The sequence below is a fragment of the Ochotona princeps genome, chromosome 32, assembly GCF_030435755.1.
Source record: "Ochotona princeps isolate mOchPri1 chromosome 32, mOchPri1.hap1, whole genome shotgun sequence".
NCBI classification, from domain to species: Eukaryota; Metazoa; Chordata; class Mammalia; order Lagomorpha; family Ochotonidae; genus Ochotona; species Ochotona princeps.
The window spans coordinates 7,420,109-7,433,172 of NC_080863.1; the positions used below are offsets into that span (position 1 = coordinate 7,420,109).

The 13,064-nt window shown below is 58.3% G+C and overlaps 1 protein-coding gene across 2 annotated transcripts; it reads left to right on the forward strand.

Moving 5' to 3' along the window:
• The first annotated feature begins 800 nt into the window (after positions 1–800).
• CCAR2 (cell cycle and apoptosis regulator 2) lies at positions 801–12,524 on the forward strand. 2 transcript variants are annotated; one of them, XM_004591369.2, is made up of 20 exons: positions 801–921; positions 1,122–1,213; positions 1,546–1,637; positions 1,779–1,893; positions 2,010–2,139; positions 2,277–2,373; positions 6,632–6,751; positions 7,544–7,766; positions 7,853–7,966; positions 8,247–8,410; positions 8,807–8,978; positions 9,063–9,293; positions 9,377–9,613; positions 10,066–10,207; positions 10,313–10,395; positions 10,794–10,940; positions 11,202–11,313; positions 11,403–11,591; positions 11,688–11,893; positions 11,990–12,524. In XM_004591369.2, exons 1-20 carry the CDS (start codon positions 864–866, stop codon positions 12,032–12,034), a joined length of 2,769 nt encoding a protein of 922 aa, XP_004591426.2. In that variant the 5' UTR covers positions 801–863; the 3' UTR covers positions 12,035–12,524. The 2 variants fall into 2 exon arrangements, with proteins under 2 accessions (XP_004591426.2, XP_036352418.2); XM_036496525.2 differs by having other exon boundaries at positions 10,316–10,395.
• Positions 12,525–13,064: the final 540 nt, after the last annotated feature.

The window sequence follows — 13,064 nt, forward strand, 5'->3', positions numbered from 1 at the left end:
GGTCGCGCTTCCGGAGAGGCGTTTCCGGTGGCGGCGGCAAGCAGCGGCGGCCGCGGTGGTTCCGGGTGTCTTTGTCCCCCCGGTGTGGCGGCCCTGGCCCGCAGGTGGGTGGCGGCGGCCGCCCCCTGGGACGCGAGGCCTGGGGGTCCTGGAGGCGCAGATGCCCGGGGGCGGGGCGGGGGCGTGGGGGAGCCGGCGCCCGAGGAGGCCGAGCCCCGGGCGGGCTGCACGGCCCGTCTCCTTGGCAACGGGCTCGGCCCCGGGGGCGGGAGGAGGAGCGGGAGGGCTGGGGGCGAGGTTCCTGGCGGCCCCGGGTCCCCGGCGTGGCGGGGAGGGAGCAGCCGGGGAGGCCGGGGGGACAACGACGGCCCGGGAAGAGAGGCTCCCGCAGCCGGGCCTCGCAGGCCCCGGGCCGCCTCCGCTTCTCTCTCTCTCTCGGGGAAATACTTGCCCTGCCCGGCCCGCGTGCAGCGGTCTGGGTGTTTGTGAATGAATGGCTGTCGCCCCGGAGCGGGTGCGGTGGGTCGCGGGCGCTGAGGCCTGGCCCTGGGCAGGTGCCTGCGTGCGGTGGGTCGCGGGTGAAGCCCCGGGCCCGGGACGTCTCGGCCGCCGCCTCCCGTCGCCCCTTGGCCGGGAGGGCAGCCGGGACGTGTCATTTCTGACTTCATTTCCTGCTGCTCTCGGCCGTCCCTCGTTTCCTCCATTCATTCTCCACCCCGCCAGCTCTCCTCACCTGAAGGTGTCTTGGTCTCCGTCGTAGCGCTTTAACCCATTTTATTTTCTTCTCTGAAGGATTTTTTTTTCCGCCGTCCCTCCTCCCCTCCAAAAACAAACGCCTGTGAGACAGAACAGCAGCCTTCCCCATGTCCCAGTTTAAGCGCCAGCGGATCAACCCGCTCCCAGGGGGCCGCAGCTTCTCAGGTGATCGTCCCCTGGCACCCCGGCCTTCCGTGCTCTTAGGGTTAAGTTCCCTGGGAGGTGTGGCTGTTGGGCTGTGCCCGGTGGGGGCGGGGACGGAGGTGGTGGCCTGGGAAGCCCTGAGGAGGAGGTGGTGCCCCTGCATTCACCCCTGGGCTTTGCGGGGTGAGTTCAGTGCCTTTGTCATCCCTGTTCTCGAACAGGCGCAGCCTCCACCTCTCTGCTGGGCCCTCCTCCTGGCCTGCTCACCCCTCCTGTGGCCACAGACTTGTCCCAAAATGCCAGGCACCTGCAGGTAGGTGGGGCATCTCTCCTTGTGAGCCCTCACCAACTGCCTCCGCCACACAGAGGTGTCTGGTGGTCTTGCTGACGGCCCTGACCTGCGTGGTGGGCACGCCTTGGGTCTCTCACCTGTCGGCCCGGGGAGTCTGTAGGGTGCCTTTAGGGGAAGGAGGAGGAAGAGGCCCTCCGAGGAGAGAAGCTCGGGCGCCCACGGTCAGCCTGCTCTGCTCTTCTGCAGTGGGTTCCGTGCCCTAGGAGCCTGACGTGGACGTGCTGAGCGGCGCTGGGCCTGGGCCTGCGGTGGGCGTGTCGGGGTGGCTCCCTGTCCCTTGTCTTCTCGTACAGGGCGGGGAGAAGCAGCGGGTCTTCACTGGCATCGTCACCAGCTTGCACGACTACTTCGGAGTGGTGGATGAAGAGGTCTTCTTCCAGCTCAGGTAGGCCTGAGGCTGCCGCGCTGTCTACTGCAAATGCTCGGTGGCTTCCCTCCTGTCGTGCGGCTGGGGGCTTTGCTGCTTGTGCAGCGGGATGGGCTTCGCGGGCAGGCCGGGCTCACCACCGGGCTTGTGTGTTGGCAGCGTGGTGAAGGGCCGCCCGCCCCAGCTGGGGGACAAGGTGCTGGTGAAGGCCGCGTACAGCCCGGGCCAGGCCGTGCCCTGGAACGCCGTCAAAGTGCAGACGCTCTCCAACCAGGTAGGTGGCTGCCTTGGCAAGGCGGGGGGAGGCCCCTGGGGCCCGACAGCCACCTGCCCAGGGGCTGGGATTGCCATCCATGGGTTCCTCTGAGCTTCCTGGCTCTTGTCCTGCAGCCCCTCCTCAAGTCCCCAGCGCCGCCTCTTCTGCACGTGGCAGCACTGGGCCAGAAGCAAGGGATCCTGGGAGCTCAGCCCCAGCTTATCTTCCAGCCTCACCGGATTCCCCCCCTCTTCCCTCAAAAGCGTGAGTCCTGGCAGCCGGGGGTTGGGGGCTGGTGGGCTCAGAGCTTTCTACTCACTGCCTCAGTGCGCTCCAGGGAAGGGGAGGGGAAGCTGGGCAGGTTCTGGGGTCTCTAGTCAGCAGCCTTTTGCTTCCTGCAGCTCTGAGTCTGTTCCAGACATCCCACACCCTCCACCTGAGCCACCTGAACAGGTTCCCTGCCAGGGGCCCTCATGGACGCCTGGATCCGGGCCGAAGGTAAGAGGAGGAGGCGGCAGGAAAGGCGCCTCGTTTCTCTCCATTGGTACTGCCTCTGACTCCTAGGGAGACACATAGACACAAAGGCTGGGGTGTCGTGTGCTGGTTCGACCAGCAGGCATCTGACACACTTCATCTTTCAGAATGCTGTGTCGTTGAGGTTCTTAAATACGTATTCTCTTATGTTTTTAGTCCCTTAAGATTAAGGTGCCAAGAATCAAAACCATCCAGCAAACGCTGCCCCGTCTGCAGTGGCTGGTGTACGGCATGCACTTGGTGTGGAGCCGTGGTGTGTCACCTCTGCCTGGAAGCTCAGGCTTTGGCTGGGACTTGGACACAGCAGTCTTGACTATCTGAGCAGACATGGCTGAGGGGCCTTGGGGCATCCCAGCTGTCCCGGGGCGTCAGCGGGCATCAGGAGCCCTCATGGGGCCTTTCTTCTGTGTCCTGTCTGAAATCCTTATGTACTGTAGGAATCTTCCAGAACCTGATGAGAAATGCCTGTTATGGACAGATGAGGTGTAGATTTCAGAATATGTTTGCACCCAAATGAAGTTGCCTGTTAGTTCCCTGTTTCAGACCTTGTGGAGCATAGGGCGAGGCTGTGTTTGTGTTTATGTCTGGTTGTGGACAGTGTCAGTAAATGCAAAGTCAGCAGGAAGGTACAGTAAGCCCTCACACACCATCGCCCATCCTCGTCGGTGTGCCCACTTGCCAGCTCTGCCTTCGTCTGTTAACTGCTCCCTTGTTAATTTTTTTTTTTTAAGATTTATTTTTATTGGAAAGGTAGATCAGATTTGTGGAGAGAAGGAATGAGAGACGGATCTCCATCCTCTGATTCACTCCCCAAAAGGCCGCACCAGCAGGCGCTTCTTTGGGTCTCCCACAGGGGTGCAGGTCCCAAGGCTTTGGGCCGTCCTCAGCTGCTTTCCCAGGCCACAAGCAGGGAGCTGGATGGGAAGTGGAGCTGCCGGGATTAGAACCAGCACCCATATGGGATCCCGGCGCTTGCAAGATGAGGATTTAGCCAGTTAAGCCATTGTGCCAGGCTCTTGACTTTTTTAAGGTAAATGTTTTTAAGGTGAGCTTCCTGTAGATTGAAATACAGGTTATAGCTGGATGATTTTGACAAGTGGAAAATCCTATGTGGCCCTCGACCCTGTTGAGCTGTAGAGCTTCTGGAAAGTTCTCTCGTGTTGTAGCGCTCTTCTGAAGTGTGGAAGGCTCTGAGGAGGAAGTCCCTAGCCTGCATGCCCCTGTGGGCTGCTGGGGGTGAGGCTGATGGTGCGCACCCGTCAGTGTCCGCAGAGCAGGGGCTGATGGACAGAGTGTAGCCAGGTGTGAGCTCGCCTCTGCCGAGCCGGTGCCTGTCCCTGCCAGGGGAAGCTCTGGCAGGGACTCAGCAGTGTTTTGGCACAGCCCTGCCTCTCATCCTGTGAGGCTTCTCAGTGGCACGCTTTACCTTCCAAGTTTGCTAAGTGCCCTCAGGGATAACGTGGCTGGTGTGGAAATCGATGCCCACCGTGGACGCTGCGACAGGCTCCAGTTCAGCTCTCACAGCTCAGCTGCCCTGCCAAGCGCCCTGTAGGGCCTGTGTGTTGCAGCTCCTGGGAGAAGGATGTGTTAGCACTGGGACATAGTACTGTCAGTCAGCAGAGCAAGGGGAGGGGAGTGGCAGCTGGGTCCTGCTGGGAGGGAAAGCATGACATTATGGAAGGAAGATCTGGCCACATTGGCAAGCTTACCTTGGGTTTGAATTGAAGGCTCTGGCTCCCGGGGAGGTGGGCCTGCGTTGGAGTGCACCTGCTGAGCCTTTCAGACAGGGTGTGTGTGCTTGGTGTCTGCTGCTGGGGCTCCTGAAGTGTATGGACCAGGGCTGCCTTATGGTGGGCTCCGTACTGTTCCCGCTGAGGGAACGACTGGCTGGTGAAGCCACAGTGTTGGGCGCAACATCCACTTTCCACAGGAGCCCCTGTGCCGACAGGTGCCAGGATGGCTGCAGGACAGGCAGCTCCTGTGTTAGGACGCTGGAGGCCTGGCGTCCGCAGCTGAGATCAGCAGGCCGGGCGGCGGTGCTCCGGCGTGGGGAGTGAGCCGCACTCACAGGAGTGCTCCCTGGGCCTGCCCAGCCACTCAGGTGGCAGCCCAGCTAGGCCACGGGAAAGACGCAAGACAGAATCTGGCAAGTATTGATGAGCTCAGCCACCTGGGCACGAAAACCAGATGTTGGTTTTCTTTCTCACGTGACTGAGTCAGCTCTGAGATGTTCTTCACTTGGTCAGCTGGCGGCGTGAATGAGCTGAAGGTCTTTTTGGCATTTCATGTAATCAGACTGTTAACACTGCGTAGGTGATTTACTAAATACGTAAGGCGGTAGATACTGTTGTATGAAACTGGAGTGGGGTAAGCTAGTGGACAGTGAAGAATTTCCGGAATAACTTCAGGAAGGGAAGTCGCTGCTGTGTCTGTTTCTAGTTCTAACTGTGGACATCTTTGCAGTTTGAGTGCTCAGTCATCTCTGTATGTTTTAAACATCCTTGCCATGTTCTTTGCGTACTACTACTGATTGTTTTAATGGCTACATTATTTTACTATAAAAACGTGTTGCTGGATATGTGTGGCTTTTTTAATATTTTTATTGGAAAGGCAGATTTATAGGGAGAAGGAGAGACAGATCTTCCATCTGCTGGTTGCAGTGGCAGGGACCGAGCTGACTGAAAGCCAGGAGCTTCTTCCGAGGATTCATGCGGGTGCAGGGTCCCCAGGCTTTGGGCCATCTGCTGCTTTCCCAGGCCGCAGGGAGGGAGCTGCGTGGGAAGTGGAGCAGCTGGGACACAAACCAGTGTTCTTACGGGATCCCAGCACTGCAGGCAGCCGGCTCCATGCAATACTTCTTTAAAGATTTATTTTTTAATTTTGATGGGAAAGTCAGATATACATAGAGGAAGATCTTCCATCTATTGATTCACTCCCTGAGTGGCTGCAATGGCTGGAGCTGAGCTGAGCTGAAGCCAGGAGCCAGGAACCTCTTCCTGGTCTCTCACACAGATGCAGGGTCCCCAGGCTTTGGGCCATCCTCAATTGCTTTCCCAGGCCACAAGCAGGGAGCTGGATGGTAAGCGGGACTGCCAGGATTAGAACCGGTGCCCATATGGGATTCCAGTGTGTGCAAGGCAAGGGCTTTGACCATCAGGCTACCATACCAGGCCCAGGAACAACTACTTCTAATGAAACTTTGGACCCCCTAGCATGTTACCATAGGTGTGCCTTTTGTTAAAAAAAAAAAAAGATACCTTTTTTCCTCATTTGCAAGATTTTGTTAATTATACATGATTAGCAAAGTTCAGAAAAACTAAAACTTACTCATAAACGTATTGGTCTGATGGATCCACAATTAATATTTTCTTTTGAAGTTTTTATTTGCATAGCGGAGGCCTACTGTCTGTGATGTTGCACACTGTGTTTTGCTTTTCTTTTTTTAAGATTTTTTTTTTTTTTAATTGGAAAGTCAGATGTTACAGAGAAGGAGAGATGGAAAGAGCTTCCGTTCACTGGCCTCCCCAAGTGGCTGCAGCAGCTGGAGCTGAGCTGATCTGAAGCCAGGAACTTCTTGTCTCCCTTGTGGGTTCAGGGTCCCAGGGCTTTAGGGCATTGCTCTATAGCTTTCCCAGGCCACAAGCAGGGAGCTGGATGGGACGTGGAGCAGACAGGATATGGGATCCCAGCACATTCAAGGCCAGGACTTTAGTCAGTTGGCTACTGTGCTGGACCCTTGAAAGGCATATTTTACAGAGAGAAGGACAAACAGAGAAAGATCTTTTATCTTCTGGTCCACTGCTCAAATGGCCACCACGGCCAGAGATGAGCTGATCTGAAGCTGGGAGCCAGGAGCTTTCTCCGGGTTTTTCATGTGGGTGACAGGGGCCCAAGGACTTGAGCCATTCTCTGTTTCTTTCCCAGGTCACAAGCAGAGAGCTGGATGGGAAGTGGGGCAGCCAGGACATGAAGCAGCACCCATAGGAGGGGCTTTGCAGGGTGGATTAGCCTGCTGTGTCATTGCACTGGCCCTGTGCTGTTATTCTGAGCATGAGTGTTTTTGTTAAGATACCTATTAATCCCTCCTGACCTTCTGTCCTGGGGCTGCTGGTGTGGATGTTTCTCCTCAGTGTGGTGTGTTCAGGATGAGTGGTATGGATCAAGCCCATAAATAACCACGTGTTTTATTTTTTTTCCCTTCTGCCATCGGATCCACGTACAGCGATGACTACGACTCCAAGAAACGCAAGCAGCGTGCTGGTGGAGAGCCCTGGGGTGCTAAGAAACCGCGGCATGACCTGCCTCCCTACCGCGTCCACGTCACTCCCTATACTGTGGACAGGTAGGTGGCACGCCTGGGAGGGCTGCAACTGGCTTGCACTTCCTGTGTCAGAGGGCCATGCCACCCACTGTGCACCGAGTTCTAAAGCCTTTCAGATGGGGGGGAAGGTACAAGGCCAGTGGAGGCCTATTATGTATTTGTATTTATACTCACAGACACAGAATTTGGTACTTTTTTACTCACTGTATGCTCGTTTGTGCGCCTTAACATTTATTAGCTCAAGTTCACTTTCTGTTAAGAGCGTGTGCTCAGTGTTGCTGCTCGTGCTTGCGTGTACGGGCCTGTGCCTGGAAATGGGCTGAGTGGATGCGCGCCTGCATGCCACCCCGGGGAGCCTTTGCTGCGCTCCTCGAGGGGCTGTGTCCGTTGACTTGGCACCGGGCACGAGGCCCTGTGGCCAGCCTCTGCCAGCACTCTGCCCTCCGCCTTGCTCATCTTTGTCTAACTGGCACAGACCCGGTGGAGTGTCTTTCCCTGGGCGTGGAAGGCTTCCGTTCCTCCCGCTGCTTGGTGGCGTCGGCTCTCCTGGTTTCCGCTCAGACTTTGTTGTTGACTTGCGAGCCGTTTTAAATGGGGACAGTGACTTCTGTGCTGAGATGGCCCGCCCCTTTTTCAGTTTGATTTTCACCTTCCGGAAGTTGCAAATCAAGTGGTCAGGCCTGGCTCATCTCTCTCTTGAGAGGTGCCGTAGAAAGTTCTGAGACTGAAAAATGATTTGCCTGTTTCTTAGGCAGATTCTTTTTTTCCCCATGTTTTCATCTCAATCTGGAATTCCTTGCTGTTTCCCTGCAGCCCCATCTGTGACTTCCTGGAACTCCAGCGCCGCTACCGCAGCCTCTTGGTCCCATCAGACTTCCTATGCGTGCATCTGAGCTGGCTGGCGGCCTTCCCTCTGAGCCAGCCCTTCTCCCTCCACCACCCGAGCCGCATCCAGGTCTCTTCGGAGAAGGAGGCAGCCTCAGCCCTGGGTGCTGAGCCCAGCCCTGCTGAAGGCACTCCTGCTTACAGCTCCAAGGTACTCTGACCGGGCTCCTGACCTCTGCTCCGGAACTGGAAGCTGAAGGTGGCTCTGAGTGTCTCCTTCCTGCCATCTCTGCCCAGGTACTGCTGCTCTCGTCCCCGGGAATTGAGGAATTGTATCGTTGCTGTGTGCAGTTTGTGGACGACATGGCTGAGCCCAGGGAGACACCGGAACATCCTCTGAAGCAGATGAAGGTAAGAGCTCGAGGCAGACTAGGTCTGGCACTTGCCAGGTTCACTCTAGTTCAGCTTCGGGTCATGAGCCTGCGGAAGCAGAGGTGCAAGGACCCTTGTCTTACTCGGGACAGTTCCACTCAGGGTGGTCTGCCCTTGACAGTGAGGGGGTCGCCATTCGTGTTGGTGTAGAGGCCCTGGCATGGCCCTCCTGTTGCCTTCATTCCTGGTTGGGGGTAGCCTTGTCTCATGGGGAGACCCAGGTAATTGGGTGTTTCTTATCTCTCCTCTCTTTTTGCAGTTCTTGCTGGGCAGGAAGGAAGAAGAGGCAGTGCTCATTGGGGGCGAGTGGTCTTCTTCCCTGGATGGCCTCGACCCCCAGGCCGACCCTCAGGTGCTAGTGCGCACAGCCATCCGCTGTGCCCAAGCCCAAACTGGCATTGACTTGAGCACGTGCACAAAGTGGTGAGTGGCCCACCCTGGGCTTGGTCAGGGTTAGCTTGCTGGGAGGGCAGATCGTGTCCAGAAAGCCGAGCCTGCACTCCACTCCGCCGCTTCGCGCTCCTGTCTCCCTCGCTCCCTCCAGCTGCTGTGGGTGCATGCCCTGGGTCTGAGTGTGACTGGGGCCCCAGCTGGTGCACTTCTCGCAGCCTCTCCTCCAGTAGCTGCCTGCTAACCCTGTCCCCCCCATCGCCTCTTGAGGACTTGGTTAGTGGCTTTCCCACGTGCGCTGAGCTTGTCAAGCAGTTTGTGTTTGCTGTGAGCTTGTTGGAAGCCGCAGTGCTTGCCTGGGAGGGTGGCACCTGCGTGTGTACTAGAGCCTGTGAGGACTCAGCACGGCCCTTCCTGGTTGCTGTGCAGGTGGCGTTTTGCCGAGTTCCAGTACCTGCAGCCAGGCCCGCCTCGGCGGCTGCACACGGTAGTAGTGTACCTGCCAGATGTCTGGACTGTCATGCCTACTTTGGAAGAGTGGGAGGCCCAGTGCCAGCAGAAAGCCACAGAGGCAGCTTCCCCACCCCAGGAGGTGCCACGGGTAAGACTGTGCCTCGGGAAGACGCGGGGGAAGTGGGTACCCTGAGTCCTTGCCCCCGAGAGTCAGCCTCGGCCGATGTTCTAGGAAGCAGAGCCTACAGAACAGGCCTGTGATGTGTCGGAGCAAACAGCAGACTCTTCGAAACAGAATGCAGACCCTCCTGAGGCCACCACCCAGCAGGAAGTGGACACAGACCTCCCAGAAGCCCCTCCGCCGCCTCTCGAACCCGCTGTCATTGCACGTCCTGGCTGTGTCAACCTGTCCCTCCATGGGATTGTGGAGGATCGGAGGCCCAAAGAAAGGATCTCTTTTGAGGCAGGTGTCTGGATGTGCAGGAGTCTGTGGAGTGGCGTGTAGGGGCTGGGGCCTTGGTACATTCACTGCCCACCTTCCCACAGGTGCTGGTGCTGGCTGAGCTGTTCCTGGAGATGCTGCAGCGGGATTTTGGCTACAGGATTTACAAGATGCTGCTGAGCCTTCCTGAAAAGGCCGTGTCCCCACCAGAACCCGAGAAGGAAGAGGCAGCCAAGGAAGAAGCGGTCAAAGAGGAGGAAGCTGTGAAAGAGGCTGTGGTCAAAGAGCCGAAGGAGGAGGCCCAGAGTGAGGGCGCAGCTGCCGCGGCAGACGCACCGCTGGTGAGTACCTGCTGGACGCTGGGTGCCCCGGGTCACAGTGCTTGCCTGTGCCAGGCCCTGTTGGCAGCCCTGGCATGTCATGTTGCATTCCCTGCTCCTGGGACACCTGTGGTGGTGGTGGCCACCTGCTTGTGCCTGTGGCCACACAGCTGGAAGAGCACAGTGGCACAGAGCCCTCTGCAGCTAAGGTGCCTGCAAGACTAGATGGACGCGGATTGCTTGAGGGTTAACAAGAAACCAACTTTTTTTTTTTTTTTTTTAAATCTTTACTAAAACAAAAGTTGGCTTGCCTCAGTGCTGGGGCACACACCAGGATCTGGAAAGTGCCCTGCGATGTGTAAGTCCTACGTGTACAGGGAGAGGTGGCTGGCACAGCTGGTGCTGCGCTGTCGCCATTTTCCTGTTAGCCCCTGGGGTTCCGTTCCTCCTCCCTGTCTGCTCTGCCTCCACAGAAGGAAGACGGACTGCTGCCCAGAGCGCCCTCTCCGGGCGGAGAGGAGGAGAAGCCGCGGGCTGAGGCGACCGAGGACCTGTGTGAGATGGCCCTGGACCCCGAGCTGCTGCTGCTGAGGGACGACGGCGAGGAGGAGTTCGGTAAGGCCAGCTGTGCGGAGGGCTGGCTCCTGGAACCACGGCTGGAAGGGTTCTGAACGGAAGCTCTGGGTCCAGACAGCCCCTGTTCAGCTCAGGCTTTTGCAGCAGGAGCAAAGTTGGAAGATTCAGAAGTCCGCTCGGTTGCCTCAAACCAGTCAGAGATGGAGTTCTCTTCGCTTCAGGACATGGTGAGGCCTCTGGGCCAGACCTCGGGGAGGGAGGGCCTCAGTGACTTCTGGCAGCGGACAGCCCAGAGGTGGTTCTGAGCTCACAGGGAGGGTACCTAAGCGTCAGGGTAAATGGAACGGAGGGCTCTGGGCTGCTCGCAGCTGGCTGCTTCTGTCCGTGGTCTGGGAGGTCTTTGGTCTCTGGCCTGCTGGCTGTGGTCTTAGTCAAGCCTTTCAGTTTGGTCGTAGCTGTTTGGCTAGTCTACTATTGCCTATGGTGTGACACGTGAGCCATCGGGTCCCTTCTCACATACAGGTCCATGTGGCAGAGTGCCCGTGGCAGGGAAAGGGCTGCGTCCTGGGTGACTGCGCCACTGAGAGGTGAGAGAGCTGATTGCGCCCACCCATTTCCTTCGTAGCCCAAGGAGCTGGACCCCTCTGCTGTGCTCCCCCTGGACTGCCTGCTTGCCTTTGTGTTCTTCGATGCCAACTGCTGCGGCTATTTGCACCGGCGAGACTTGGAGAGGATCCTGCTCACCCTGGGCATCCGGCTGAGTGCAGAGCAGGTAGCTTTTCTCAAGGGCTGGGATGGCTTGCCCTCGCTCTCGCAAGTGGCACGCTTCATCTGCTGCTTCACTGGCCACATTGGGGCTGGGCTAGGTCAGTGCGAGCAGCTCAACCCCTCTGGGTCTCCCATGTGGCCTCGGGCCCAAGCACTTGGACCATCATTTGCAACAGCAGGAAGCTGGAGTGGAAGTGGGACTTGAGCCCAGGGGTTCTGGGTTCCAACCTTCAGACCAGCAGGTGTCTGGCTGTGTTTGCTGCAGGCCAAGCGGCTGGTCAGCAGGGTGGTGACCCAGAACATCTGCCAGTACCGGAGCCTTCAGTACAGCCGCCAGGAGGGCGTGGAGAGCGGGCTTCCCGAGGAGGTGCTTGTGGGTATGTTGTGGCCACATCCTTCAGCGGGCGGGGAGGCTGCGGGCTCCTCCCCAGGGCCTCTCCTCACGCTTGTGCACATCCCCACCCAGGAAACCTGGACCTGCTGCCTGCTCCTGGGAAGAGCACAAAGCCCGGCGCAGCCCCCGTGGAACACAAAGGCCTGGTGCCCCACAACGGCAGCCTCATCAACGTGGGCAGCCTGCTGCAGCGTGCGGAGCAGCAGGACAGCGGCCGGCTCTACCTGGAAAACAAGATCCACACGCTAGAACTGAAGCTGGGTGAGTGGCCCCTAGCCACGGCGCCTGGCATGGGACGGGGACTCTGTGGGCTGTGGCCCAACTTAGCGGCCACATCCGGTGCTTCCTCCCCCGCAGAGGAGAGCCACAACCGTTTCTCGGCCACGGAGGGAACAAACAAGACACTGGCAGCCGAGATCCAGGAGCTGAGAGCCCGGCTGGCCGAGGCCGAGGAGACAGCTCGGACAGCCGAGCGGCAGAAGGGCCAGCTCCAGCGGCTGCTGCAGGAGTTCCGCAGGCGCCTGACGCCCCTGCAGCTGGAGGTGCAGCGGATGGTGGAGAAGGTGAGGTGGCGATGGCCTGTCCGAGCGCCCTCTGCTCCCCGCCAGGTGACAGCAGTCCCTGGCCAGGCCTCATCCTGCTGCCTCTGTGTCACACAGGCAGACGGCTGGGCCGAGAGGGAGGAGCCAGCGCCCAGCAACTGAGCCTGTGGGCCTGGGAGGTCAGCGGTGGAGCCAGCTGGTGTTAGAGCCTTTGGTACCGGAAAGCAGCGCAGCAGGACCTGGGAGCCTTAGGAGCGGCTGACCCCGTGCTCAGCCTCTGTGAGGGAAGGCAAGCCATCAGTGTGGGGCCTGGGCGACACGGAACAGATGTGAGGAACCCCAGTTCCCGTGACAACATCTTTTGTACCCCTACAATGTCATTTTGCCCTCAACCTTGGAATTCTCCTGGGGCCCTTGTAGTTGTGCTTTCTCCTGTCCTCTTCCGGTCCAGACTTGGGGGAGGAGGAACAGGCCTTGGAGTCTGTGACAAGGTCTGGAGCTGCCGGTAAGCTGGAACGCCAGATGTGGAGCCGGCCCGGGCCGGCTGCGGAGCCCTTGCCGTGGCGGTGCCAGGTGCAGGCTCCTGGGACGGGGCTCCCGTGGAGGTCAGGGATGGAGCCTGTGTGCGCTCGGGGCGCGGGGCTGCGGCCCAGTGCCCCCAGAAGAAACCAGCACCTCTTCCCCGGCTCCTGTGTTCAGAATGTGGTATTGGCTCCGGCCCTATCTATTCCTGTCCCTGTAACTTTCACCTCTTTCCATGATCCGTGGTTTCGGTTTGACTTTGTACATAAAGTTGTCTTTTTTGTTTCCTGCTTTTTTTTTTTTTTTAAATAAACCAAAGTCAAAAACATACCAATATGTCCGTTGTCGCTGTTTCCTCTTCTAGGCTGCCCGGGGCCGCCGCTGGCTCGGCAGAGGGCAGCAGGCCGCTGGGAAATGGCCCGGCTGCTCCCCCTCATAGCAATTTTTAATCACAGTACTATGATTTCTTTACTTGAAACTTTACTTGAAAAAAATAGATTTCCAAATATTGCAGGTGTGACACAAATCTGTTCCTTGCTCCCTTGAGGCCTGGGGACTAAGGAGACAGCAAACATTTGGCGTGCAGCCTTGCCCTGGAGCAGCCCCTGGGGCTGAGAGCTCTCCCTGGGGCACAGGCCTCTCCCAGGATGTATCTTGTGGAGGTAGGTAT

Excerpts from the sequence above, each read along its gene's own strand:
- CCAR2 (XM_004591369.2), top strand. The coding sequence starts at position 864 with ATGTCCCAGTTTAAGCGCCAGCGGATCAACCCGCTCCCAGGGGGCCGC. Across the intron at positions 922-1,121 it reads AGGGGGCCGCAGCTTCTCAG|GCGCAGCCTCCACCTCTCTG; the intron begins GTGATCGTCCCC and ends GTTCTCGAACAG. Across the intron at positions 7,967-8,246 it reads ATCCTCTGAAGCAGATGAAG|TTCTTGCTGGGCAGGAAGGA; the intron begins GTAAGAGCTCGA and ends CTCTTTTTGCAG.